This window comes from Saccopteryx leptura, chromosome 3, assembly GCF_036850995.1.
Source record: "Saccopteryx leptura isolate mSacLep1 chromosome 3, mSacLep1_pri_phased_curated, whole genome shotgun sequence".
Lineage (NCBI taxonomy): Eukaryota > Metazoa > Chordata > Mammalia > Chiroptera > Emballonuridae > Saccopteryx > Saccopteryx leptura.
The window spans coordinates 82,733,979-82,759,768 of record NC_089505.1 but is presented as its reverse complement, the minus strand read 5'-3'; the positions used below and the strand labels follow the sequence as shown (position 1 = coordinate 82,759,768).

General features: G+C 44.1%; 1 protein-coding gene across 1 annotated transcript in view; it reads left to right on the top strand.

Moving 5' to 3' along the window:
- Nucleotides 1–8,786: 8,786 nt before the first annotated feature.
- LOC136399486 (zinc finger protein 547-like) overlaps nucleotides 8,787–25,790 on the top strand; it is a 33,547-nt gene continuing 16,543 nt past the window's right edge. Inside the window, exon 1 of the mRNA XM_066374692.1 lies at nucleotides 8,787–9,077. Within this exon, the coding sequence (XP_066230789.1) occupies nucleotides 8,865–9,077 (213 nt within the window). The 5' untranslated portion in view covers nucleotides 8,787–8,864. The remainder of the gene's footprint in view (nucleotides 9,078–25,790) is intronic.

Genomic DNA, 25,790 nt, shown 5'->3' with positions numbered 1-25,790 from the left:
TGTGCTTCAATCCAGTTACCATAAGATCATGTCAATGATACCATGCTCAAGCCAGGTTCCTGCCCTAAAGTTAGTGAGCCTGTGCTCAAACCAGATGAGCCAGCAATCAAGCTGGTTACTTCAGAGTTTCAAAACTGACATCTCAGTGTCCCTAATCAATGACAGTCTGCCAGCACCAGTCAAACTATTGGTTCAGTTTTTAGAAGGAGAACCTAGTAGTGCTTTAGATTTGCAGCTGTGGGGGAAAATAGGAGTTTAGGACGACCCAAGGTTTTGGTTTAGCAGCCAGAACTTTGGAGAATGGATCATCTGGACTGGAGAAGTAAATTTAATATTTTTGTGAATATTATAAGATATTTTTCTTGTGAACAGTTTTATAAGTTTGAAAGAACACTGAGCGGAGACATCAAGTTGGCAGCTGAACACAGAGGCCTGGATATTTGGGAAGTGTTTTTGATGGAGACACAAAAGTTGTAGCTCTTTGTGCAGTAGGATAGTGTTATGGATGACTGGGGAGCTACAGCAGAGTGAGTGATCCCTTGTTCAAGCCAGCGACCTTTGGGCTCAAGCCAGTGACCATGGGTTCATGTCTATGATCTCACCCTCAAGCCGGTGACCCCACACTCAAGGTGGATGGGCCTGTGCTCAAGCCAGCAACCCTGGGGTTTCCATCCTGGGTGGTGTGTGTCTTAGGTGCGTGCTCTATCCACTGCTCCACTGCCTGCTTAGACATGTGGGTAAGATTTATATGTAGTATAACTGTGGGGTCTCAAACACACTGTTCTGGATTCCTTTTTATTACCTCTGGCAGGTTGGTGTGACTTTTGAGGATGTTGCCCTGTACTTCTCCAGGGAAGAATGGTGCCTCCTTGATGAGGCTCAGAGATACCTGTACCTGGATGTGATGCTGGAGAACTTTGCACTTATATCCTCACTGGGTAAGACCCTGACTCTCCTGGAGCACTTTGAGCATGCCTGCACCCCCTTTTACTCAGGCTTGTACTTTCCTTTTTCTATTTGAAGCTCCAAGAGACCAAATGAGACTTATACAAAGGAGCCGATGGAAAACAGCATCTGGACTTGGGGTCACCCTGATTCTTTTTCTGAAACCTTCATTTTTGCCTCACTGTCTCAAGCTTTAATAAACTTACTCTCACATTAAAAAAAAAAAAAACTCAAAAAAAACTATCCTGACTAGTGGCACGGTGGATAAAGTGTCAGACTGGGATGCAGAGGATCCATGTTTAAAACCTTGAGTTACCGGCTTGTGTGCAGGCTTATCCAGCTTGATCACAGAATTAATGCCTTGGGATAGGGGGGTATGGGAGGGAAGGAGGGATAGGGGAAGGGGGAGGGGGAGGGGCACAAAGAAAACTAGATAGAGGGTGATGGAGGACAATCTGACTTTGGGTGATGGGTATACAACATAATTAAATGACAAAATAAACTGGACATGTTTTCTTTGAATATATGTACCCTCATTTATTGATTCACCCCATTAACATTAATAAAAATTTGTTTATAAAAAAAAAGAATTAATGCCTTGTGTGTGGAATCATAGACATGACCCCATGGTCACTGGATTGAGTCCAAGGTTACTGGATTGAGTAAAAGGTCATTGGCTCAACTGGAGCCCCCTGTCGAGTTACATATAAAATACAATCAATAAACAATCATATCCACATATGAAAATGCTACTAGGAGTCAATGCTTCTCATCTATTTTCTTTCCTATATCGTTCTCTATGTCTGTCTCTATCTGTTCCTCACTAAAAATTTTTTTCATTTTGTTTCTATATGTAGCTTGGTAAGCTTTTAAAAATTATTTATTTTAAAGTCTTTTTTTGTGACAGAGAAAGAGAGAGAGACAGGGAAAAACACACAGAAAGGGAGAAGATGCAAAGCATCAGTACTTTATGTAGCTCCTTTGTCTCCTTAGCTGTTTATTGATAGCATTTTTTGTGTGTGCCTTGGCCAGGGACTTGCAGCTAAGCAGATGACCCCTTGCTGAAGCCAGTGACCTCGGGCTTCAAGCCAGTGACCTTTGGACTTAAGCCTGTGACTGCACGCTCAAGCTGGTGTGCCCCCACTCAAGCCACACGAGCTCCAATCAAGCCAGTGACCTTGGGGTTTCAAACCTGGGTCCTCTGTGTCAGAGGAAACTGCTCACCCACTACACCACTGCCTGGTCAGGCACCCTGCCCTTATTTTTTGTGTTTTATTTTACACTTGCTTTTTTGTCTTGTTGTTCTGAGATCTTCAACCTTTCCTGACTGTTGAGTTCAAGGAGTTTATAACAGTCTTTACTCATAGTCTAACTTGCTTGTTTTGAAAATAATTCTACAGAATAGTGCCTAGCTGTGAAAGATGGACATTTGTGATGAAGTTACTTTCTTTTTATAACATCAGCATGTGTTTTACTAGAGTTTATTTTGTTGTTGTTGTTCAGGTTGCTGCTATGAAACAGAGGATGTGGAGAAACTTATTGAACAGAACATTTCTGTAAGAGTGTCACAGGCAAAGAATCCTAATATAGCTTTGTCTTCCCAGAAGAGTCACCCATGTGAAAGTTGTGGAGCAGTCTTGAGAGACATTTTTCTCTTGGTTGATCAGCAGGGAACACAAAAGGGTCAAAAACTGCTGAGGTGTGGGGAACGTTCAAAAGAATTTTATTTCAGTTCACAGTATTTTCAGAACCAGGATCTGCACAAGAAAAAGAAGCCTTTGAGAAGAGGTGTGCTCAGCGTCTCACTTGTTTGAAGGGCTACAATTTTGACGTGTCCCAGAAACCTTCTACTTGTGGGGAGGTTGGGCAAGGCATCCTTACCAGCTCTGGACATCTGTAACAGCCAGATACTCACACCAGGGACAGGTAAAATGAAAGGTCTATATCTCCGGTGACTTCTCAAAGAAGAAAAAGTTATTACAACAGAAAACAATGTAAGAAAGCCACTGGGTGCAACAAGACACTTTTTCAGGACTGTGGTGTCCATCATGTAAGACAGGGTTTTGTGTGTCATGAATGTAAAAAATATTTTTAAAAATCTCGGCCTTTGAGACTTCACAGTAGAGAAAGGCCTTATGAGTGCCATGAATGTGGAGAATCTTTTATCTGTAAAAATTACTTTCACCGTCATTAAAGAGTTCACACAGGAGAAAGGCTTTATGGGTGCAATGAATGTGGCAAATTTTTTTTACTACCGGTGGCGTTTAATATCATCAGAGAATTCACAGAGTAGCAAGAACTTGTAAGTGCAGTAAATGTGGAAAATCTTTTTCCAGTAGCACTGGGCTTTGATATCATCAGGGAGTTTACAAAGGAGAAAGTCCCAATGAGTGTAATGAATGTAGGAAATCCTTTATCATAAAAAGCTCATTCCATTGTCATCAGAGTTCACACTGGAGAAAGGCCTTTTCAGTGCAGCGAATGTGGAAAATCTTTTCCCTTCAATTTTAGCTAAAGACATGACGGTTTACATTAAGGACATTCTTAGATATATTGGAAATGTACAGTTTCTAAATAAATGTTAACAACGATGTAGGTAACTTTGAGGCTGTATTTGTGTAATTTTAATTTTCTAAACCCAAATGTCTATGGTATGGAGATTTTCCATGTTTTACCTAGGTGGGAAGCACACGTGTCTATGTTGTACTTTCTAAGATGTCCAAGACTCTTGCCAAATTTATGTCTTTGCAAATTTCTGTGGCCAAAGTTATTTCACCTGTACCATCTAGCAGGTGTCCACTGTTTACATCAGCCACCATCCTAGTGTCTTTAGAGAAGCTGATTTTTTTTCTCTGATTTGCTGGACTAAATTATAAGTAGTTTGAGCTGTTAGGGGATCAGCATTTCTTTAATTCTGATAAGTTGTTTTTTTTGTTTTTTTTTTTACAGAGACAGAGAGTGAGTCAGAGAGAGGGATAGACAGGGACAGACAGACAGGAACGAAAAGAGATGAGAAGCATCAATTATTAGTTTTTCATTGTGCGTTGCTTAGTTGTTCATTGACTGCTTTCTCATATGTGCCTTGACCGCAGGCCTTCAGCAGACCGAGTGACCCCTTGCTGGAGCCAGTGACCTTGGGTCCAAGCTGGTGGCATTTTGCTCAAACCAGATGAGCCCACACTCAAGCTGGCGACCTCAGGGTCTCGAATAGGGTCCTCTGCATCCCAGTCTGATGCTCTATCCACTGCGCCACCTCCTGGTCAGGCTAACTCTGATAAGTTTGACATGGGCCTGATTCAGTGTTGACCTGAGAGATCATCATCTGTGTTCAGTTGGCAGCTTGCAGAGGGACTGCTTTTTCAGGGACCTGGTTTCCCTGAATATCTGTGATGTATATTTCCAATGTTGAAGTCACCAATGCAAGAAATGCCACAGCCATGTGCCAAGTTTTATAATATAATTAAGCCCCTTTTCCTTGAGTACTCTTTAGCTTTGGATGTTTTATTTACTGTCGTAATAAGTATGTTATAAGTAGATTTTGGCTCTAGGGTGTGAAGAGTTCAACAACTTTTACATGGGTCTCAAACTTTCTCTGCCTTCAAAAAAAGGCACAGTGTGGTGCTGAAATTAGCTTTTGCCAAATTTTTATTCCTGCCCATATCCTCCTAGGATAAACTGACAGATTCTGTGGCCCTGATGTGGAGCCTGGATTCCATGAGTTTTAAAAGACTCAGAGATCATTTTGAAGTGTTCGTAGGTGTTGCAACATCACTTGCTTCTGGGAACACATAATATTTTTTCTTGTTTACGAGGACTGCCAGTATTGGTGAAAGAAATTATTTTTTTAAAGTGTTGCAAAGGGCTGTGTGTGTGTATGTTTTTTTTAATTCTTGAGAGAAGGGGAGACAGAGAGACAGACTCCTGCATGCTCCATGACCTGGATCCAAATGGCAATTTTATTAAGGGGCGATACTCTGCCCATTTGGGGCATTGATCCATTGCTCAGCAACCAAGCTCTTCTTAGCGCCTGAGGCAGATGCAATGGAGACTTCCTCAGGAGACAGGGCCAATTCACTCTAATTAAGCCATGGCTGCAGAAATGGATGAGAGAGAGAGAAGTAAGAGAAGGAGGGGTGGGGAAGCAGATGGGTGCTTTTCCTGTGTGCCCTGACCAGGAATCGAACCAGGGACATCAGCATGCCTCATTGATTCTCCACCACTGAGCCACCTGAACAGGACACTATGTTTGTTAATGTCTGCAATTCCATGGCTAACATTTTCACGCTAACAAAAATATCTGTTATTATGCTTCAAAATGAAATTTTTTCCTATTTAAAATTTTCATTTTTTTCAAGTGATATAAGATAAATTTATTTTATGTTCACATAATGCATCTTAGCTTTTTCATTTGAAATGTTTGTCCTACATTACTTTGTTATATTTGTCATATGTATCATGGTGTAACAAGGTCAATTGTTTAGTAAAATTTTCCAGATTTCTCAATGTGAACATGCATGGCTTGATTTTTTTTTACAATGACAGAAAGAGAGTCAGAGAGAGGAATAGATAGGGACAGACAGACAAAAATGAAGAGAAATGAGAAGCATCAATCATCAGTTGTTGTTGTTTTGTTTTTTTTCTACTGAGGCACCTAGTTGAACAAACTGGCCAGAGACAGAAGGTCATCTCCATGAAGAGAACATCTGGGCCTCAGATATATATATTTTTTATTTTATCCATTCATTTTAAAGAGGAGAGAGGGAGGGAGAGAGAAACAGAGAGAGATAGGGGGGAGGAGCTGGAAGCATCAACTCCCATACGTGCCCTGACCAGGCAAGCCCAGGGCTTCGAACCGGCGACCTCAGCATTTCCAGGTCGACGCTTTTACCCACTGCGCCACCACAGGTCAGGCAATCATCAGTTTTTTGTTGTGACACCTTAGTTGTTCATTGATTGCTTTCTCATATGTGCCTTGACCACGGACCTTCAGCAGACCAAGTAACCCCTTGCTCGTGCCAGGGACCTTGAGTCCAAGCTGGTGAGATTTTTTTCTCAAGCCACATGAGCTTGTACTCAAGCTGGCAACCTCAGGGTCTCGAACCTGGGTCCTCCACATCCCAGTCCTACTTTCTATCCACTGTGCCACCACCTGGTTTGGCACATTGCTTGATTGAGATTTGCTCAGTTGACCTTCACAGATAACACGTTTTCATAAACATGAAGGTAAGACCCTCCACCTGCAACATGATTATAACTCAATGAAGGCTCAGATGATGGTTTTCAATTTTAGAAATAAGTATTTAAATTAAAGTATGAACATTAATTAAAGTATGAACATTTGGGAGAAAGAACTTAGAGAAGACAGACCTGTTCTTAACCTTCTATATCTATCTGTCTCTTAACTTTTTTTTTTTTTTACATAATGCTTAGGCATGCTAGGTAGATTTTAATTCTGTAGCATGTGAACATAAATTTTATATGCACTGGGGAACCAACACATTAGTATGACTAGTTTTATTGCCATTATTCACTTGGTTACACTGGAACAAAACCTGCATGTCTCAGGAATGCTCATAATTGCATTTCTTTGATGTTGTCAACATGTTCCACATTGTGTGTAATAAACTAGGGGCAGAGGCCTCAGATCAAATATAGGTTGTCTCTAGCCACATTGCTGAATATGCAGAGCTGAGATTTCTATTAGCTTGTGTTTTGTGCCACTAAGTTTGCATAGTGGGCCCAACTGAGGCAGTGCACATAATGTTAGGTTTTTTTAATCAACTTCCCACAGTGACATTCTGCTTGAAGAGGCCACATGCCAAATGGCCTGATAAACAAGAAACAGGCAGGTGCCTGACATCATAAAGAGCAGATCCTGAAGAAAGACATGCAAGAACATCTGCTAAAGTAAGTCACACATGCACGCCACACATAACCGTGTCCTAGAAATAGGCCCTGGCCAGTTGACTCAATGAATACAGCATCAGCCTGGAGTATGAGCATCCCTGGTTTGATTCCTCATCACAGCACACATTAAAAAATGACCATCGGCTTCTCTTCTCCTCTCTCTTTCCCTCTTGCAGCCAATGCCTCAGTTTGTTCAAGTGTCAGCCCCAGGCACTGAGGATTGCTCAATGGATTTGAGAAACAGCCCCAGATGGAGGTTGCTGGGTGGATCCCAGTAGGGGCACATGTGGGAGTCTGTACTATTCTCTCCCCTTCTCACTTAAAAAAATTATTACCTCTACTAAAGTGCATAAAAAAGCACTTGATATTTTTGGTGTATATTTGGGGTTCATGCCCCAATATCCACACTGGGCAGGCCAGAAACTGAGAACAGGGCCCATGCACCAGGCTGGAAGCCAGACCTGTTCTTAACCTTCTATATCTATCTGTCTCTTAACTTTTTTTTTATCTTCAAACAAGCAGGATTAATATCTGAACCCCTAACTGCATACGACCACTTATTTTTGGGTGAGCCCACACTCTCTTTGTTCAATATGTACTGTATTTCTTATAAACTTTCACTGTGCTTGCTTCTGCAGTTGTCTTCTCTAAGTTCTTTCTCCCAAAGAACACAAGACTGAGGGCTGAGGATTGAGATCCACTTTTGGAACAACCCTGGCCTGAGTGAACTGACAGTACAACTCTTCTTAGGGTTTTCATCTGATGTTACATTTATCCACTGGAATTTTATCTATTGTGCCAGCTGTCATTGAGGGTATTTGGTTGAAGTAATTGGTTGATGGTCATTGGTTAAATCCATGACTTTTTGTACTTTTTTTAGACATTCCTGTATTTTACCTATTTTTATCAGCACATCTGCATTTATTACATAGAAATTATCTGTAGAGAAGAAAAAATTGTAATTTATATTTGTTTACCCTAAAGCTAAGGTGAGCAATTGTCCTCCTCCAGGGAGGACAGTTCTTTTTTTGTAATGACATCCTCCCTTAAAAAGTGTCCTCCTACACGTCCTCCTTTTTGATATTGGAAGACTAATCTGTAAATGTCCATAATTGACCCATGCTGAGTCAATCCATTGCATGTAATGTGATGTATTTGTATTTAATGAGTACTTTATTTTTACAGTGATTATTAAAAATTAATAGGCATGTAAGCATAATTACATTATAAAATATTACAAATGTTTTTATTATGCATTTATCATATTATAGTGTATTATTGTTGCAATGAATAAAATGTTTCTTTTATTTACAATGTTGTTTTCTTCAATTAATTTTTATCCTCCATTTCATTGTAAAAATGTTGGTCACCTTACTAAATGCAAAGTCTGTGCATCAAAGCAAGGAAAGAGCTTGATAACCGTGCTTCTTCTGGCCATTTTTTTTTTCTGTTTGTACAGAGGCAGAGAGAAACAGAGAAAGAGAAAGAGGCACAGACAGATATGATGGGAGAGAGATGAGAAGCATCAGTTCTTTGTTGCAGGACTTTAGTTGTTCATTGCTCACTTTCTCATATGTGCCTTGACTGGAAGGCTATAGCGAGACAAATGACCCTTGCTCAAACCAGATCAGCCAGCACTCAAACTGGCGACGTTGGGGTTTCAAACCTGTGTTCTCAGTGTCCCAGTCCAGCGCTCTATCCACTGTCCAACCGCCTGGTCAGGCATTCCGGCCATTGTCTTTGGACAGGTACTTTTGAATTTCCCGCAATACACTTGGGGGTGTCCTGGCCTCAGCTGTAAGAAGAAAGAATTCCCGCCTTGGATTGCAGAAACTGCATTACCCAGAAGGCGCTGCGCCGTCGACCGCAGAGTACGCCAGAGAAGAACGAGCAAACGGTGTTTTCGCTCTTGCACAGAAATTAGGAGTGGGACTTCCATGGTTCTTCTTGCTGGTGTTTGGTCGACTCTCAAGATCAGTCATCGATTCTGAAACGTTTAGTCACGTTGGATAATGTGGGGAAGGAAAACGCTAGATTCAAGAATCGTGGTCCGTTCCTGCACAGACGGGAGTGTGAGTCTCCGTGACTCAGCCCAACGACCTGCTCCAGGGCCCGACCGGGACTGCAGTGCATTGAGCCACCTCCTCGCCCGTCACACCCGCGCGCTCCGGACTCCGAAGAGTGGAAGGGCGATGGCCACGGCCGCGCTGAGGCGCTCGGCTGAGGTGAGTGAGTGTGATGCTGGGCATCTGAGTTTGTAAACCTTATGCTTATTTACCTTGCTCACTTTTATTGTTTAAAAATGGCACTGGGCTGCCTCGTTTGTGGTGGCCCGCAGAGCAGGGCAGCTGATCGCAAATTGCGGGTTGCACTCCTGCTTGAGAAGCGCCATTGTTTTTGCTAATGTGTGCAGGAGGAGAGGGTTTTGCACCAGGAAGTTTTGAAAGAAAAGAACAGAAGAGGAAGAAAGATTCTGTCCCCACCACTGGAAGGTGCGGCAGGATTTCTTTTTCCTCCCTGTGAGGAAGGAGGGGCCGGCCTCCTCTTACCTGAGAAGGAAGAAATGAATAAAATACAAAAGAAAGGACCCAGCAAAGTAACCGAATCAGGCAGTGATGAATCAGCTACATCCCATAGTTCTCTCAAGGAGTGCTTAAGAGTCACTTACTACACAAAGTAAGAATAGCACGATCTGTATCTAACTAAGGCCAGTGATCTTAAAACCCACCCTTTCCCCCTTTTTGACGCCACCAAATCTTTCCCTGTCCTCTCCTTGAGTCCTGGGAAACCTTAAACAAAGAAATCACATGCCCATTGCTTAGATATTGTAAAAGTATATATATAACCTGTGAGAAAATCAACTTAGGGAGTTCGTGTTTTCGAGCTACAAGCCCTACCTCCTCCGCTGGCTTTAATAAATTCTCCTTCCATTATTACGTTATCTGAGTGACTGTTATCCGTGGGGTCACTTCCTGCTACACCTGATCCCGTGCCCTCCGGGGAAAGCAGGTTTCTGATTTTCCCTTGGCTTTCTCGTGGCTTTCCTGTCTTGGGGAGACTCCAATAAACAGAATGGCCCACCATCCTCGGTCTCCACTGTTTCTTTACTGTGCACCTGAATTCAATGAGGAACTTGGATGTGGATTGTAAGGTATTTTTCCCCGCCAAGAAGGAAGGAAGGGGCATAGCCACCAAGTGTGGAATAGTAAAGGCTTTATTTACCACAGAGTGTTTCTGAGACAAGATTCACTGGCCCGGAAGATGGAGGTCAAGAAAATCGCCCATGTAGAAACCGCGTAGGCAAATTTAAAGGGGTCCTATAGGGAAGTTGGGCTAATATCACTGGCTGACAGTCACTTTTTTCCCCAAGGACTCCTGGGAAGTTTCTTTTGGTGCCCTTGGTTGTGTGCGGTCCTAGCCAAGTTCCCAGGTTCCTCACGTGACCTTCCCCCATTATTCACGTATCTTACATTCTGAACTTTTTTGTTAATTAGGGGCACCGCTTATTCATCTGGCTCCTTTCTGCTGATTAGAGACGCCGTGAGGAGGGGGAGATTGGAAAGTGGTGGCTTTGAGGGGTGTCAGGAGGAACATCCGTTTGGCCATGAGTTGAGAAACTTTGCTGGTGAGGTTCTATAAGAATTTTTAAAAAGAGAGGCAAATATGAGTTATACGCTGATAATTAGAAGATTTAGGTAGGATAGGGGCAGCCCAGGTAAGCATAGGTGGCTGCCATTAGGAGGTAAGCAGGTTGTAGGAGAGTTTTTTGCTTAATTTTTCTTGCAGACAGTTGAGATTGAAGTTTCTTTCATCAGGCCAGTCTTACTGAACAGCATTGCTCCCTGCTTCAGCTCACTCTGGTGGCAGGTTCCTGGTGGGAGGGACAGGAGCAACTGGAGGGTCTGCATGGCCCAGTCTTTTGGTGAGCTGCAGACGAGTAAGGCCCAGTGGTTCTGACTCCCAGCAATCCTGTATGGGAGCAAGTTTGAGGCAAGAGACATGATACCAAGGTGTTTGCCCTAGGAGTTTAGCTGCAGTAGGAAGAGTCAGTATTACCGTATGGAGTCCCGTCCATCTGGGCTGTAGGGAGCCAGGCCGGAGCTCCCTTAGAAGAACTCTTGTGTCCTGGTTGGAGGGGGACCATCGGGTGTGTTTCATCTGGACCCCCTATGGGAGGAAGGGTCTGGTCCGCATGTTCCCTGAGAAGATGGTAAAGTAAAGACAGAAAGGGGAGGTACGTGGCAAGAGGGGGGGGGGGTTGACAGGTAAGTTGTAATTGATTAGGAGTGGTCTACCATAAACCAGCTCAAAGGGGCTGAGTCCAGTGGGGTTTTGCAGGGTTGCCTGATCTGGTGAGTGCCAGGGGGAGGAGGTTTGGCCACGAGAGCCTGGTCTCGATGGAAAGTTTGGTTAGCTGACTCTTCAGGATGCGATGGGCCCTTCCCACCTTACTTGACGATTGAGAGTGATAGGGTATGTGGAGCTTCCAGGTAATGTTGAAAGATGTGGCAACCTGCTGGACTATTTGGGCAGTGAAGGCCGGACCGTTGTCTGACTGGATGGTAGTCGGCAGTCCAAACTGCGGGATGATGTTTTTAATGAGAATGGAGGCAATGGTGTCTGCTGTCTCTCGAGAGGTGGGAAAGGCTTCTATCCATCCTGAAAAGGTGTCAACAAAACTTAAGAGATAGTGGAGTTTTTTGTGAGGGGGCATATGAGTGAAGTCAGTCTGCCAATCTTGGCCTGGCACATGCCCCCTCAGCTGATGAGTAGGGAAGCGGGGAGCGGAGACCTCCTTGTGTAGAGGCTTTGGAACAGACAGCGCATGCTGCGTCTACCTTTTTGATAGTCTGCTGAAGGCCTGGGAAGAAAAAGAGTGGTTGTAAGAACTAATAGAGAGCTTTTGGCCCTATGTGTAAGGAACAGTGGATATCAGAAAGGAGAGTTTCAGCCTGTCCTTTTGGTAAGGCAATTCTATCTCTGAGAAATATCCATCCCTGGTTGCACACGTCTCCACCCTTTTTTTTATATATAAATAAATTTTTATTTTAATGGGGTGACATCAATAAATCAGGGTACATATATTCAAAGAAAACATTTCCAGGTTATCTTGTCATTCAGTTCTGCTGCATACCCATCACCAAAAGAGAGATCGTCCTCCATCACCCTCTAAGAGTGACTGAGGGTGGTGACCACTGTGTAGTTTTTTTTTGTACCCCTCCCCCTCCCCTTCCCCCTCTCCCTCCTTCCCTCCCCCCACCCCCCGTAACCACCACACTCCTGTCCATGTCTCTTAGTCTCGCTTTTATGTCCCACCAATGTATGGAATCCTGCAGTTCTTGTTTTTTTCTGATTCGCTTATTTCACTCTGCATAATGTTATCAAGATTCCACCATTCTACTGTAAGTGATCCGATGTCATCATTTCTTCTAGCTGAGTAGTATACCATGGTGTATATGTGCCCCATCTTCTTTATCCAGTCTTCTATTTTTTTACAGTGATTAAAAGCCTTTAAGCAAACTCTTGGCCAATACAGCAAGAATCCATAAAAGAGTAGTGTCCTTAACATGTTCACCAAGTCCATCTCCACCCTTTTTGAGGAGGGTCTGTTCTTCCTCAGGAGTGTAGGAAGATTTTAAGGAGGTTGAGAGAAACATGAGAGGAGTGGGGGAGGCTCCCAGGGTGAGGTTTTGAGCCCTTGCGTTGGCCTGAGCATTTCCCCAGGCCACCAGGTCCTGAGAGGTTTGATGGCCCCTACAATGTACCACAGCCACCTCAGTGGGAAGCTGTAATGCCTGCAAACGTTTAGAAATGAGAGTAGCATTGATTATGGGGGAGCCCTTGGTAGTGAGAAAGCCCCTTTCCTTCCAGAGGGCAGAGTGGCTGAGGATGATTTTTAAAAAAAGCATATTTAGAGTCATTATATATAGTTGTGTGTTTTCCCTGGGCCAGAGTGAGTGCCCGAATGAGGGCAATCCGCTCTGCTTTCTGGGAGGTGGTGCCCTCTGGCAGCTGTTGAGCTTCTAGGGTGGAGGAGGTGGTGACCACTGTGTAGGCTGCTCGTCATTGTCCGTTGGGTCCCTGTACAGAGCTCCCATCTACAAAGAGTATTAGATCTGGATCTTTTAAAGGAGAATCTGATAATCCGTCTCGAGGTCTGTTGAGGAAATCTACTAGTTCCGTACAAGAGTGGGTGAGTTCTGGAAGTGTTTTTGGAGCTGGCAGTAGAGTGGCTGGATTGAGTCTGGGAGAGGGTAAAAGAGTGACTGAGGGTTTTCGATGAACAGGAAGTGAAATTTTTGTAGGCAGGAAGGACTTAACAGAGAAAGATTTGTGTGAAAGGAGGTCGGTGAGCCTGTGGGAGGAGAAGACAGTGATGGGTTGGGAAAGGGTGAGCTTAGTAGCCTCCTTGGTGAGTTCAGCTACTGTGCCCAGTGCCCAGAGGCAGGGCTGCCAGCCTTTGATGGTGGTGCCCAGTCGTTTAGAGAGATATGCCATGGGGTGGTATGTGGGCCCCACAGGTTGAGTTAACACGCCAACAGCATTACCGTGCTTTTCATCAGTGAAAAGATGGAAGGGGTGTCTGGAGTTGGGTAAAGCGAGAGGGGAAGAGGAGATGAGGACATCTCTAAGGGTAGAGAAAGCCCTTTTGACAGTGTTGGGGGATGTGAGAGGTCCCGTGGGAGTCTCTTTTGCAGCCTCGTAGAGGAGTTTGACTAAGAGAGCAAAATTGGGAATCCAGAACCTAAAGAAGCCTATTAGACCGAGGAAAGAAAGAATCTTATCAGCAGTGGTAGGTGGTTGGAGACTGAAGATGATCTGAGTTCCATCTAGGGCAGGGGTCTCAAACTCGTGGCCCGCGGGCCGCATGCGGCCCGCTGAACAATTTTGTGCGGCCCGCAGACTAATCCATGAAGTTCAAAATATTTGGATAAAATTAAGTAAGCCTAGGGGCCTACTTGTATTTTTCATTTCTCTAGCATCCTAGCTAGATATTAGCTTAGTTAATAGCAGTTGTGATGCGAACTACAGTTTCTGGTCGTTTTGTGACACTGAGTAAACTGCATGTATGATTGTGCTTGTTGTACTGATTTTTTTTTGTTTTCAACTGCAGTGAGAAAAGTGTTGCGTAACAGTTGCCTTTTGTAGACCTAGTGCGGCCCACCGAACGGCTGTGATCTTGCTCTGCGGCCCACATGCTGAGTTGAGTTTGAGACCCCTGGACTACAGGATGGAGGGGAATTACTACTGCCTCACTGTTTAGGCATAAGTCTTGTATGAGGCGATAAGCTCCTGAAGGTTTTCGAACAGGAAGAATGGGGGTATTGCAGGGAGAGTCCGTGGGGATAAGTAAGCGTTAGTTTAAGTGGGTAATTATTGGTTTAAGGCCCTGGCAGTGACTTGCTGAAATAGGGAATTGGGGCCTAGATGGAAATTGGGAGAGATTCTTTAAGCGGATGTGTACAGGTGGGTGGTGGGTTGCTATCACAGGGGTAGAAGTGTCCCAGTCTTGAAGGTTGACAATATCTGGTGGAATCGGAGGTGTGATTGGGTTAGGCTGATCTGTGGTAGTGGGAGAGTCTTCAGTCAAGAGTGGTAGGAGTAGGTGGGAAGATGCTGTCAGCTGGATAGTGGCTCCAAGACTGTGTAGAACAGGCATCCCCAAACTATGGCCCGCGAGCTGCATGCAACCCCCTGAGGCCATTTAACCGGCCCCCACAGCACTTCCGGAAGGGACACCTCTTTCATTGGTGGTCAGTGAGAGGAGCACTGTATGTGGCGGCCCTCCAATAGTCTGATGGACAGTGAACTGGCCCCCTGTGTAAAAAGTTTGGGGACTCCTGGTGTAGAATGTCTCAACCCAGAAGGGGTACAGGGCACAATGGCATGACTAAGAACGAGTGTGAAAAGGGGATTTCGTCCAAACTGCATGTCAGAGGTGGTGTGCAAAGAGGGGAATTAGGGGTTCCATCCATTCCCATAACCGAGACCTGTGAGGGAACTAGAAGTCCAGAGTATGAAGGCAAAACAGAGAAGGTAGCCCCCGTGTCCACAAGAAATGAGATGGACTTACCCACTACCTGTAGCATCACCCGTGGCTCAGAGAGACTAATGGGGGTCTCCGAGCCCGGGCCGCATCAGTGGTCCACGAGGCCTAGGAATTCAAATGATGGGCCCGCCTGGCTGGCTTAGCCTCCCATCTGCGCTCAGAGTAGATGGGAATAGACAGAGTAGACAGAGTAGGCCTGTCCTCCACGTAGAGACGTCAAGGATTAGCTTGCTGCCGAAAGGGGGCAATCGCTCCGCCAGTGACTGGGCTGCTTGCACTTAGGGCAGGGCTTTGTGGGCGGCCTCGGGCAGAGGCACTGCCGGGACCAATGGCCCTCCTTGACACACTTAAAGCAAGCTCCTGGTGGGGATCCTCTTTGTGGCCCGGACTTAGGTCGAGCACCTTCTGTGCCTTGCCCTTGTTGCTCTGCCGGCCTTAGAGCTGCCACAAGTCCTGAATTTGGAGTGTTACCTTCTTCTGCATGTGGGCATGGTGTTCAGCCTTGGCCTGTTCTGTCGGGAGCCGATCAACAACTGCTGGCTGACAAGGTCACAGCAGGAGAAGACCCACAACTGCTGGCTGACAAGGTCACAGCAGAAGAAAATCAAAAACTGCTGATTGACAAAGTCACAGCAGAGAAGACCAATGGCTGCGGGTTGACGAAGTCACCCAAAGGAGAGACACAACGATACTTCCCTCTTTGACTTTTTGAATTAATCTGGCCTTATATCCCCCCTTTTCTGGGTGTGTGCTATTATTTATGGCACAGGGATAATAGTACCGTGCTTTCCCTGTAGATTCGTAGTGATTTCTTTGGAAATGAGACAGAGGGTATGAGTTCCACAGAAAAGCCTGTAAGCCTGTAAGAACTGGGCTCATAGACATAAGAGGCTGGCTATGATATCCCTCGTAAAGGGTTAAGTTTGTAGGAGAATTTCTTCTTAATCATGTTAGAAAGAATAGATTGTGACTTATGAATAGGTAGGAGGCAGTGGCTGTGCACAGAGCACCTTTCGGCCTTCACTTAATTCAACATTTTTCCTCCCTAGCCTTTTCATGCGATAGAGTAGAGAAACATTCCTTTCTTCTTGCTTATTTGATCTGCAAATAGTGGTACACTCTGAGAAGAACAGAGTTAGAACTTAACTAGTGTTTAAATATAATAAATAAGTAATATTTGACTAGACAATAGTATCTTAGGTAAGGTGTAGTAGAATGGCCCATTGTGTGGCCTAGGATGAGAGCGCAGTCGGCAAGAAAAGAATGTTTTACTAAGAGAATTGTCTTTTAACTAAAGGCAATTGCTAGGCTTTCTCAATGAGATGTTCTCATGAGATTTACATACTTTCCAAAATTCTTTGATAATGAGAGGAATGTAGGGGAATCCATAGAAGTAATAACAGTTAATGTCTTCTGAAATTATGTTGCTACTAGGCTATCTTGCAAGTGCACTCTGTATATCTTTGGGTGAAAGCTATTCTTAATGTTATGTCAATTTCTTTATAGGCAAGCCTTTTAGAATCTTGTGAGAAAAAGTAGGACACTGCATAAACTCAAAGCCATTTACCTGAGCAAGCGGTGGTCCATTGTTAGTCCTTAATGATTTCGTCTGCTAATCTCTCTCTGCCCCTTGACTCACAACAACAGTAAAGTTAGTTAACTATTAGTACTAATACCTTAAAAGCTTTTACCGATGTTGTTATCGCTATTCAAGTTATTTTGTACTTTGAATGATTTGTTACCTGGTTTGTAATTTATAGAGATAAATTAACTGCTATCCGGAAACATGTAAACATAGTGAAACAGAAGCAATGATTAATATCATGTAATTGTAACTCAGTGTATGTATATAAAAAGGGAGCTATACTAGCATTTGGCAGAGATGCCTGGCAGTAAATGCTAACCAGAGAATAAAGAGAAAGAAAAGAATTCGACTCTCTCACTCGATTTCGCCGACGCTGTCTCCTCCTGTGGGACCCCTGGATCCCCCCCGGGGCTGGACCCCGGCACTGTTCCTCTCGACTGTTAAAAACCCTAAATGTGCCATGTTCATCAGATCTTGGATAGGGGTCTGGTGGCCCTCTTCTGCCTTTTTAAGTTTCCTCTGAATATCTGGGGCCGATTGGGAAATAAAGTGAGTAGCTAATACAGTGGCCCTGGCACTGGAAGTAGGGTCTAAGAAGAGAGCCGGATTATCCTTAGGTCCTTGAGTAATTTCCCTTAGTTTGTCATAGTTAACTACCTTTTGTGCTGCACCCTGCATGCCAGCTATAAGACATTCAATCATTTGGTCTTGTCGTCTCCTATCTGTTTGTTCTGTCTGGTACTTCCAGTTGGGGTCCGTGTCAGGAACCACCTCTGGGCCCACCGGCATTTGAGGGTTTGAGGCATGGACCTTATCTGCATGAGCTTGCACCGCCATCCGGATTCGATCCCGTTCGTCGGGGGTAAGGGTAGAAGACATAATAATATAGAGATCATGCCAAGTGAGGTCATATGTCTGAGTGGATATTGGAATTCCTTGGTATAGTTGGTAGGATTAGAAGAGTAAGAGCCCAAGCGCTTTTTGATTGCAAACAGATCAGAGAGGGAGAAAGGCACATGAACCCAAACAACTCCTGCTCCAGCCACCTCGCGGAGAGGGCATAGGAGGTTGGCTTCCTCTTGTGGCCTGGAGTGAGATCAGGTGTGAGCGCTGACTGGAGAGGAGAGAGAGAGAGCAAGCAGCATTTGCAGGTGGGGAAACAGGATCTAGCAAAGAGGGGAGGAGGAGTCTGTTAGGACCGAGGGAGCCTTGCAGGAGGGGAAGAGAGTTCCTCAGGGGAGTTGGCAAAGGAGGGGAGATCTGGAGCGGAGGGTTTAGCTGAGATTTCTCTGGCCAAGAGGATGTGCATTGTAGAGCAGCCAGCACAGAGTTTAGGACGAGAACGCAGATGCCAAAACTCCTGAATATAATGGATCTCTTGACCACTTTCCAGCGTCCTGGCTATAGTTCCGTAAATCAGTAAGGAAGTTGAAATCGAAAGTCCCTTCCTGAGGCCACCTGGTCTGGTCATCCAGTGGGTATTGTGGCCAGGCTATGCTGCAGAAGATTAGTTTCTACATTTTTAGGGAAGGATCAATGTTTGAGAGATTCTGGATAAGGCACAGCAGGGGTGTTTTAGAGTCAGGTTTAGATGCCTTTGCCCCCATGGTCACCCTCAGTTCTCGGAGTGGTCAGAGATGAGTATCAGTGTCCCAAAACTCAAGCTCTAGCCACAGATGGATAAGGTAAAGTGGGTGTGCTTGGGACATCTCCACGGGCCCACACTAACTCGGAACAGAAAGAATTCCCTGATGCAGGTGCGATTTCGGATAGGGATTCTCGGAGGAAAGAACCGAGGCGGGTAGGGGGGAGGCTGGAGGTGGGAAACTTACTGCGCCCTGAGCCAAAGTGGGTGGAAGGTCAGAGATCCTGGTTCTTTCTCTAAGAGGAAGAGGAGAGGAGCGGTCCTTGCAGACTTCAAACTCCTCCAGGGTTTGGACACCAAAATGTAAGGTATTTTTCCTTGCTGAGAAGGAAGGAAGGGGCGTAGCCACCAAGTATGGAATAGTAAAGGCTTTATTTATTTATTTATTTTTACTTTTATTAATTTTTAGAGAGGAGAGAGAATGAGAGAGAGAGAGAGAGAGAGAGAGAGAGAGAGAGAGAAGGAAGCATCAACTCCCATATGTGCCTTGACCAGGCAAGCCCAGGGTTTTGAACCGGCAACCTCAGCATTCCAGGTTGACGCTTTATCCACTGCGCCACCACAGGTCAGGCGTAAAGGCTTTATTTAGTATAGCGTGTTTCTCAGAAGAGATTCACTGGCCCAGAAGATGGAGGTCAGGAAAATCGCACATGGAGAGACCACATGGGCAAATTTAAAGGAGTCCTCTAGGGAAGTTGGGCTAATATGAAGTAGCGAAATCTCACTGGCTGACAGACAGTAGCTTTTTTCCCTCAGTGACTCTGGGAAGTTTCTTTTGGCGCGCTTGGTTGTGGGCGGTCCTAGCCAAAGTTCCTGGGTTCCTCACGTGACCTTCCCCCATTATCCACCGATCTTACATGAACGGTCATGATGGTGGCGGCGCTTCGACTTACAAGCAGTCAATCATGCCTAGACTGGGAGGCAGAGGCCTATACTTTTATTCTTACGGTCCTTGAAACCATAGAAGGTTGAGAAGTGAGGGGAACACAGTTTTCAAGGTGTCTTAAATCTTGCTGAAAGAGGAAACAGACTACAGTGGGGTGATGAGGACAATGAGGCCCGTGAGTTGAGCTCCTGTCCAAGGTCACAGAGTTGGGAAGAGGCAGCAGTGAGGACTGAGGAAGTAGGACTTATTTTGCTGGCATAGCTGCATGACCCCAAAATAGACAACAAAACACGTGCTCCCTGAAGTTAGATGTCTTATATATTAGATACCTTTACAGCTTTAGCTTTCAGGTGACAAATGCCAGATTTCTATGACTTCTTTGTTTTAAGGCCTTCATGACTGTCATTTTTTTAGGGAGGGGAAGGAGAGAGGGTCTGTCCTTGATAATCCTTTCATTCATTCTTCTTATTGGAGCTGCCATTTCATTTCCAGGAACTGATAACAAACAAATTCCACACCCATGGTTTGTTATTTTCTAGACTTTTCTATCTGGCCTTGTTCCCTCAGTCAAGAACACTGAGGTTACAGGCTGGAGTGTAGGATCACAGACATTGCAGGCCCCACCATTCTTCTGCTTTGTTCTGGTTTCTCCTTCCTCACCTCCAGACTGTTTTCTTGGTATTTTCTTAGTTCTTGGATGCAGAAATCCATGCAGTACCCCCAAGCCCTGTGTCCTGAGTACAGGCTATAGGTGAAATGACTGTGCCCAACATTTGGTGATAAATGTTGTAAAGTACCTGAACCTCAATTCCATGGGTTTACATAGAGGCACCAAGTCCAGATGAATTTTGAAGACTTTTATTAAAGGAGGAGATTTATTAAATATTCCAGCCAAATATGGCTGACATGGGGCAATTGCAAACCCAAATCATGTGTCCCAAATACATTTCAGGAGCTGTTAATATACCCTTGAACAAACCCGGGAGGGGGAGAGCATGACATCATGGCACCAACTTACAACATTTGTTTATAGGACCTATAAAAACATTTCTACACATTAAAACTTATAAGGTATAACACAATAGCAGAAATGTTATTCCACATATTAAAAGATATTCCTAAATTTTCTAGTGTTCACTTGCGATTCCTTTGTTTAGAGATATATACATTAATTACACGCTTTCAGGAGGGGAGGAGTAGTTTCCGTGGCGCTAGGGGATAAAATGCCTGCAAATGGCTCATCAAATAAGAAAAGGTTGTTTTTTTTTAAATCTCTCCCTTCCTAAACCTGGCTAGCTATTTACCTGCTTCCTCATGGGTGTGGGGGGAAGGATGGGAAACCAAATCTCCTTCCCTTCTTCATTTACAATACAATGCTACCGGCCATCCTGAGTTGATGCCAATCACACAAGTATAGAAATTACATCTACAAAATCTCTCTGCACGCCTAGCCCAAATTAATAAAATGTTCTTTAAGCTTCCTAAACTATTAATATTAATTAATTCTGTAGTTTTTTGGTACATTACTACATTCCCCACTGGTTTTATATCTTGTGTCAAATCCTTGACTTAATTTACTGAAGAGCATGAGGCTGTTGTATAGAAATATTAACTTATAACATGTAACAGATATTTAACAGACAGCATTAGTAGCAATACAGTTTACTAAAGAAACAAATATTGATTAATTTCTTATAAATTGTACAAACCTTTTGCAACTTACATAAAATAATCAGCTTTTCTAACAATTTATTTTTAGTCAGAACTTTTAATTTTAAAACCTTTAACCTTTAGTGACAATTAAGCTGGCTTTCGTTTTACCCTAGTTTGCCTTTCTCTGAAGTCTGATTAAAAATGGTGTCCTTAGTGAATTTCTTCATATATTCGTCATACGTAGACCAACCAGCTTCCGGTTTGTGGTTGGAGTAGGGCCTGCCTGCTACCTTGGCAGGAGTGGGAGTGGTCAGGATAATGGTGTGTGGACCCGTCCATGTGGGAGTCAGTCCTTGGGTGATGTACTGGGTTACCTGGCAATGCTGGAAGCACCTCTCGGACAGTCTTTTGAACAGCTTGCTGTGTAATCTGCAAACCCTGCAAGTACTTAACAAATGGGTGGTCACATTTCCTTTACAATTTTATTTATGCATTTGATTTTCCCTGAACCTTTTGGTGCCTGTGGGCATAACGTAACTTAAAATTAGTTTCTAATTAATATGAGTTCCATTCCTACCAGCTTTGATACTGTGGACACAAATGTAGGCCCAACACTGGAATGGGCAAGCTAAACCTGGAAAGAATACTATATAGTAACTTTCTAACAACTGTCACTGTGCCTGTTTTAGAAGGAAAAACCTTTATCTATTTGTCAATTATTCTATTAAAGTCTATTTCTAAATATTTACCTGGGAAAATTCCTTTCTCCCTGTTTCTTTCTGTGATTTCCTTATTTTACTTAGTATTTACTTGGATACAAACTAAACACGTAGATATTATGTCTTCTGTAATAAATCATAAGTAAGGCTTTTCTAATTCTTTCCTATTGGTAAAATCTTTTTATAATTGGTTTCAAATAAAACTTTGGCAATAAGGATCCCAAAACCCCACTGGTTTTGGGTGGCATCTTTCTGCTCATTTGTTTGAATTTCTATGTTCCAATTTTTAGGCAGACTGGAAAAATGTAAAATAAACAAAATAAAAAATTACTAATGCTAACAAATACTATAACAAGTGTCCTACTACATACAATAAAGTGACCAAAGCCTACTAGATTATTAAACAAAATCTTAACCAATATAACAGGATTTAAAATAAAATAAATTCTTACAGTCTTAAATGTCCTTGACATGTTATCGTAATTTTACTAAGTCTATGTTGACACTATTATTGTTTCATATTATTTGCAAATGTAACCCAATTCTCACTTCAGTCTGAGAAATGTCACAAAGAGCAGGAGTCACATATATTCAGGAAAAGTTCACAAGGCACTAGCACTGTGGTCACATTCCTGCACTGTAGCTAGAGTCTAAGTCCCAATGATTATTGCTTCTAGCTGGAATTAGGAGCAGGTCCCAGCCTAGAATAGGTATGGGGCATTGAGACAAGAGGAATAAAGGAGACACTATACATTAAACAGAGTAACAGAAAATGAGACTTTCAATACCCACAATAGAGATCTTCAGGGATAAATAAAACTCAAATATTAGACACGGTATAGTAAGTGGCCCTTTTGTTTACAAGAAATGAGATCAGTTTACCCTCTACTTGGAAGAAATACCATAGGCTCGTTCATGGTGACGTGAGATTGGGGGGGTTGATGGCCCTGGGCACCTTTAACCTTTAGTGGCAAGTCCCAGCAGGCTGGGCAAGGTTAGGTCACAGGTGGTTGGATTAGGGCTGGAAGAGACTGAACCCTCCCTTAGAGAAGAAAGAGGGCAACTTACCTTCTAGTGTCCCTTTTCCCCACAGCAAAGGCATGTCCCTGGTTTGGGCCCGGAAGCCTGGCAGGCTTTAGCTCAATGACCTTTCTTTCCATTTTTGAATCAGGGCCCTGATGGAATCCTATAAAGCCCCTTCAGGGCATTGGAGCCTTTAAGGGTGTATGCCAAGAGCCAGTATTTTCCTGATCTCTTTTGGGCTCTACTTGCCTTTTCTGTCTTTTTCTTGGTCATTATAGACCTTAAAAGCCATACTCAGAAGATCTCGCTGAGGGGCTTGAGGGTCCTTTTCTGTCTATATAAACTTTTGGAAATACAAAAAACATTGTTATTTGTTGGATTAATTAAAGAGGTTAAAAGCTTGCAAGAGAAACACGTTTGGTGTCTCTTTTAGGATTTTAGAGTCTCTCCGCTGCTGAATAACTCAGTATATTAGCATTTAAAAAAAATTCTTAACAACACTGTTTTAAAATGATAATAAATTAAACATTATATAAAAGGACATTATTAACAATTATTATATATTTCCTAATATCTAAACTAAGATTTCAATGTTACAGGGCTATTAGACAGCAAATAAAAGGAATTAACAAAAGGCCTTTGAAATAACGTATACATTTCTAACATGGAAAATACTTTTTCACATATCAGTGGGAGACAATAAGTCATCACTTCCAACCCTGTGGTCGGAAAAACTTTTTAGTCAACAGAGCCAATTAAAATCAACAACTGAAATTTTTTTCAGGGCCAAATCTTAAATTTAAAATTATATAGGTAGGCACATTCCCTACTGAGGCAGTGCCCACACATGGCACTCCGTTGGAGATCTATATCCAAGGGAACAAAAGGCCTTATGTGGTCCACTGGCTGTTTACGAGTGGCAGTTTGCAGACCAGAGTTCTTAGGAAAGGGGAAGAAGCAGAGGCATCCGGCAGGCCTGTCCCCTCTTGCACATCCCAAGGCTGGCTGAACCTTAGCCTTGCCACGTGCAGGATGGCAGCGGCGGTGAGGCTCCAGGCTTAGTTACAAGGTGGTGCCTAACCTTCCCAGGACTCCCGTTCCCTCTTTCTCTGCTGCCAGTTTAGGGGCATGGCTGCCATGGGAGAGGTGGCGCAGACGGGCGGGAGTTTGGACCCAGCATTTCCAAAAACTAGGCCGACGTTCATTCCCTTCCCCCCAGCAGCTGTCTAGCTTTATTTCTTACAACAAAAGCAGCTAATTAAAATACAATTTTTACAAATTTACCTTTCTAACAGTGGGTTGATTTAGCCCACATGAGGTTTGCAATTTTCCCACAATTTCCTGAAAATTATTTGAACAGTTTTTACTATTATGGCTAAAGTAGTGGGTCTCGCCCGTGAATCCCATGCCTCTTACAGTAGATAATAATCATCCCACACGAAGGAACTGAGAGACTTGGAGGGAACCCAACACCTGCCTGGGCCCTGTGGGAGAGTGTCGGAACCGTTGTATAATTTTTTTTCACTTGACCCTGTTTTCTTGTACAACCCGAGTCAGGCTGACTCCTAGCCTAACCGAGCACCGGAGGTGGCAGCAGGACTTTTCTCTTGGCTCTCGGCCTTCTGCTTGCTGTTTGCCTTCTGCTGGGGTGCGCCGTGCATGGACAGGAGCACAGCCAGGTGGGCAGAAAGCATGTTTATGTTCGCCTCTCCGCGGCTGTGCCCCCACCCCGTCGTTCCACCAACCAGGCATTCTGGCTCGGCTTTTCTCTCTTCTCTCACCCAGATCACATACTTGCCAGCCATTCCCCCTAGAGGCTGGAAAAACACTTTCCTGGGCATATTCCTTATTGCAATATGCACATTGATTTCTTCCTAGCGGAGTTTTAATTTTTTCTCTCAAATCCCCTTTCTGTCCTCGATATAAGTCTGGCCAGACTAAGAAGACGTAGCACCCTTTTTGTATTGAACAAGCTTTAGCCATTTTGGTGGATTCATTATTAAACTTAGCCATTGATCAATGTATGGAAACTGATCATGGTGGCTTGGGTCCTCAGTTATGATGTTCCAAACGGCCCTTACTAGCTAGAGATTAAAAGTTCTGATTGCTGGCCATCCAATCCCAAAAGTGGGCCATTCTAATTCACAGAGAGTGCGAAGCCTTTTCTTGAACCATTTAATTCCGTATTCACGGCTGTCTCCATAAGCTTCTTGAAAATATTTTAAAAGACAACCTAAGGGGGTCTTCTGTGAACTGGCCCTCCTCCCATATTTAATAACTCAGGCCACCTCTTTACAATATTGAAACTTGTCCTGGGAAATCCAGGAATTAGCACACTAATAAAAAATCAAGAAAGATAAGACAGATAGTTAACTAGCACCCAGAATAAGGGTGTTTGACTATAGAGGTATTAATTATTACATAAGACAAGGGGAAGGAGCCAAAAGAAGAGAATAATTTCTTCAGGGGAGAAATCTAACTGGGCCTCTTGAAGCCAAAGATTCTGAATCCAAGAAAAAATATGTAGTGGAGCAGGGGAGAGGGGTCCAAACCATGAAATGTTTTGAGAGATTTCTCGAAGGAACAAAGAAAATCTGCAGTATACATACACAAATCACCATTTAAGATTGCTTTTTTGTCAGAAACTTCCCATTTTTGACACAAAACTCAAGCCAGGGACGTCATAGAAATGGCGCCGTGAGGACATGGACCGAAAAATCTCCCCAAAATTTCAACAAGTTCAACAACCAGAGACAGAAAAACCTATTCTTGGAGCATCCGAGAGTTTCACACCCTGAAGGCGAAGGTAGGATGGAGCGAAAAATCAGCTAAATATATAATCAACCCTGAGGGAAATAAGTCGGACAAAGAAACTCTCTGCCTTCCTCACTAACCTGAGCAAAGGCTGCTTTCACTTGGAACTGAGAGTCGGGAGGAGCTAGGGGTGTGGAGGTAGCTAGGCTGCTGCGCGGACATTCATTCAAGCCGAGGAAAGAGTGTGCCTGTGGTGCATCAGCCCACACGAGCAAACGCCAGTGCACCACGCCCCGAGCATCCCAGCCTCTGGCCCGTGCCGCAAGCAACCGCCCAAACCCTGGGCCACGAGCACCCCAGCCTCCCGCGCCAGGCCGTGAGCAGCCCCACCCACCATGCGCCAGGCCGCAAGCAGCCCAGCCTCCCATGCACCATGCCAGGAGCAGTCCAGCCTCCCACGCCCACGTGTGAGTAATCGCCCACGCCACGAGCAGCAGCTGCCAGTGGTGCACAGGGAGTGCGCCAAAGTGAACTTCCCTACACCCGAGCTTCTCTAGGCGGGAGGGGCGCCTCACCCAGCCATTCAAGCTAAGAATCAAGTGTTGGGGGAGGGGCACGCACAC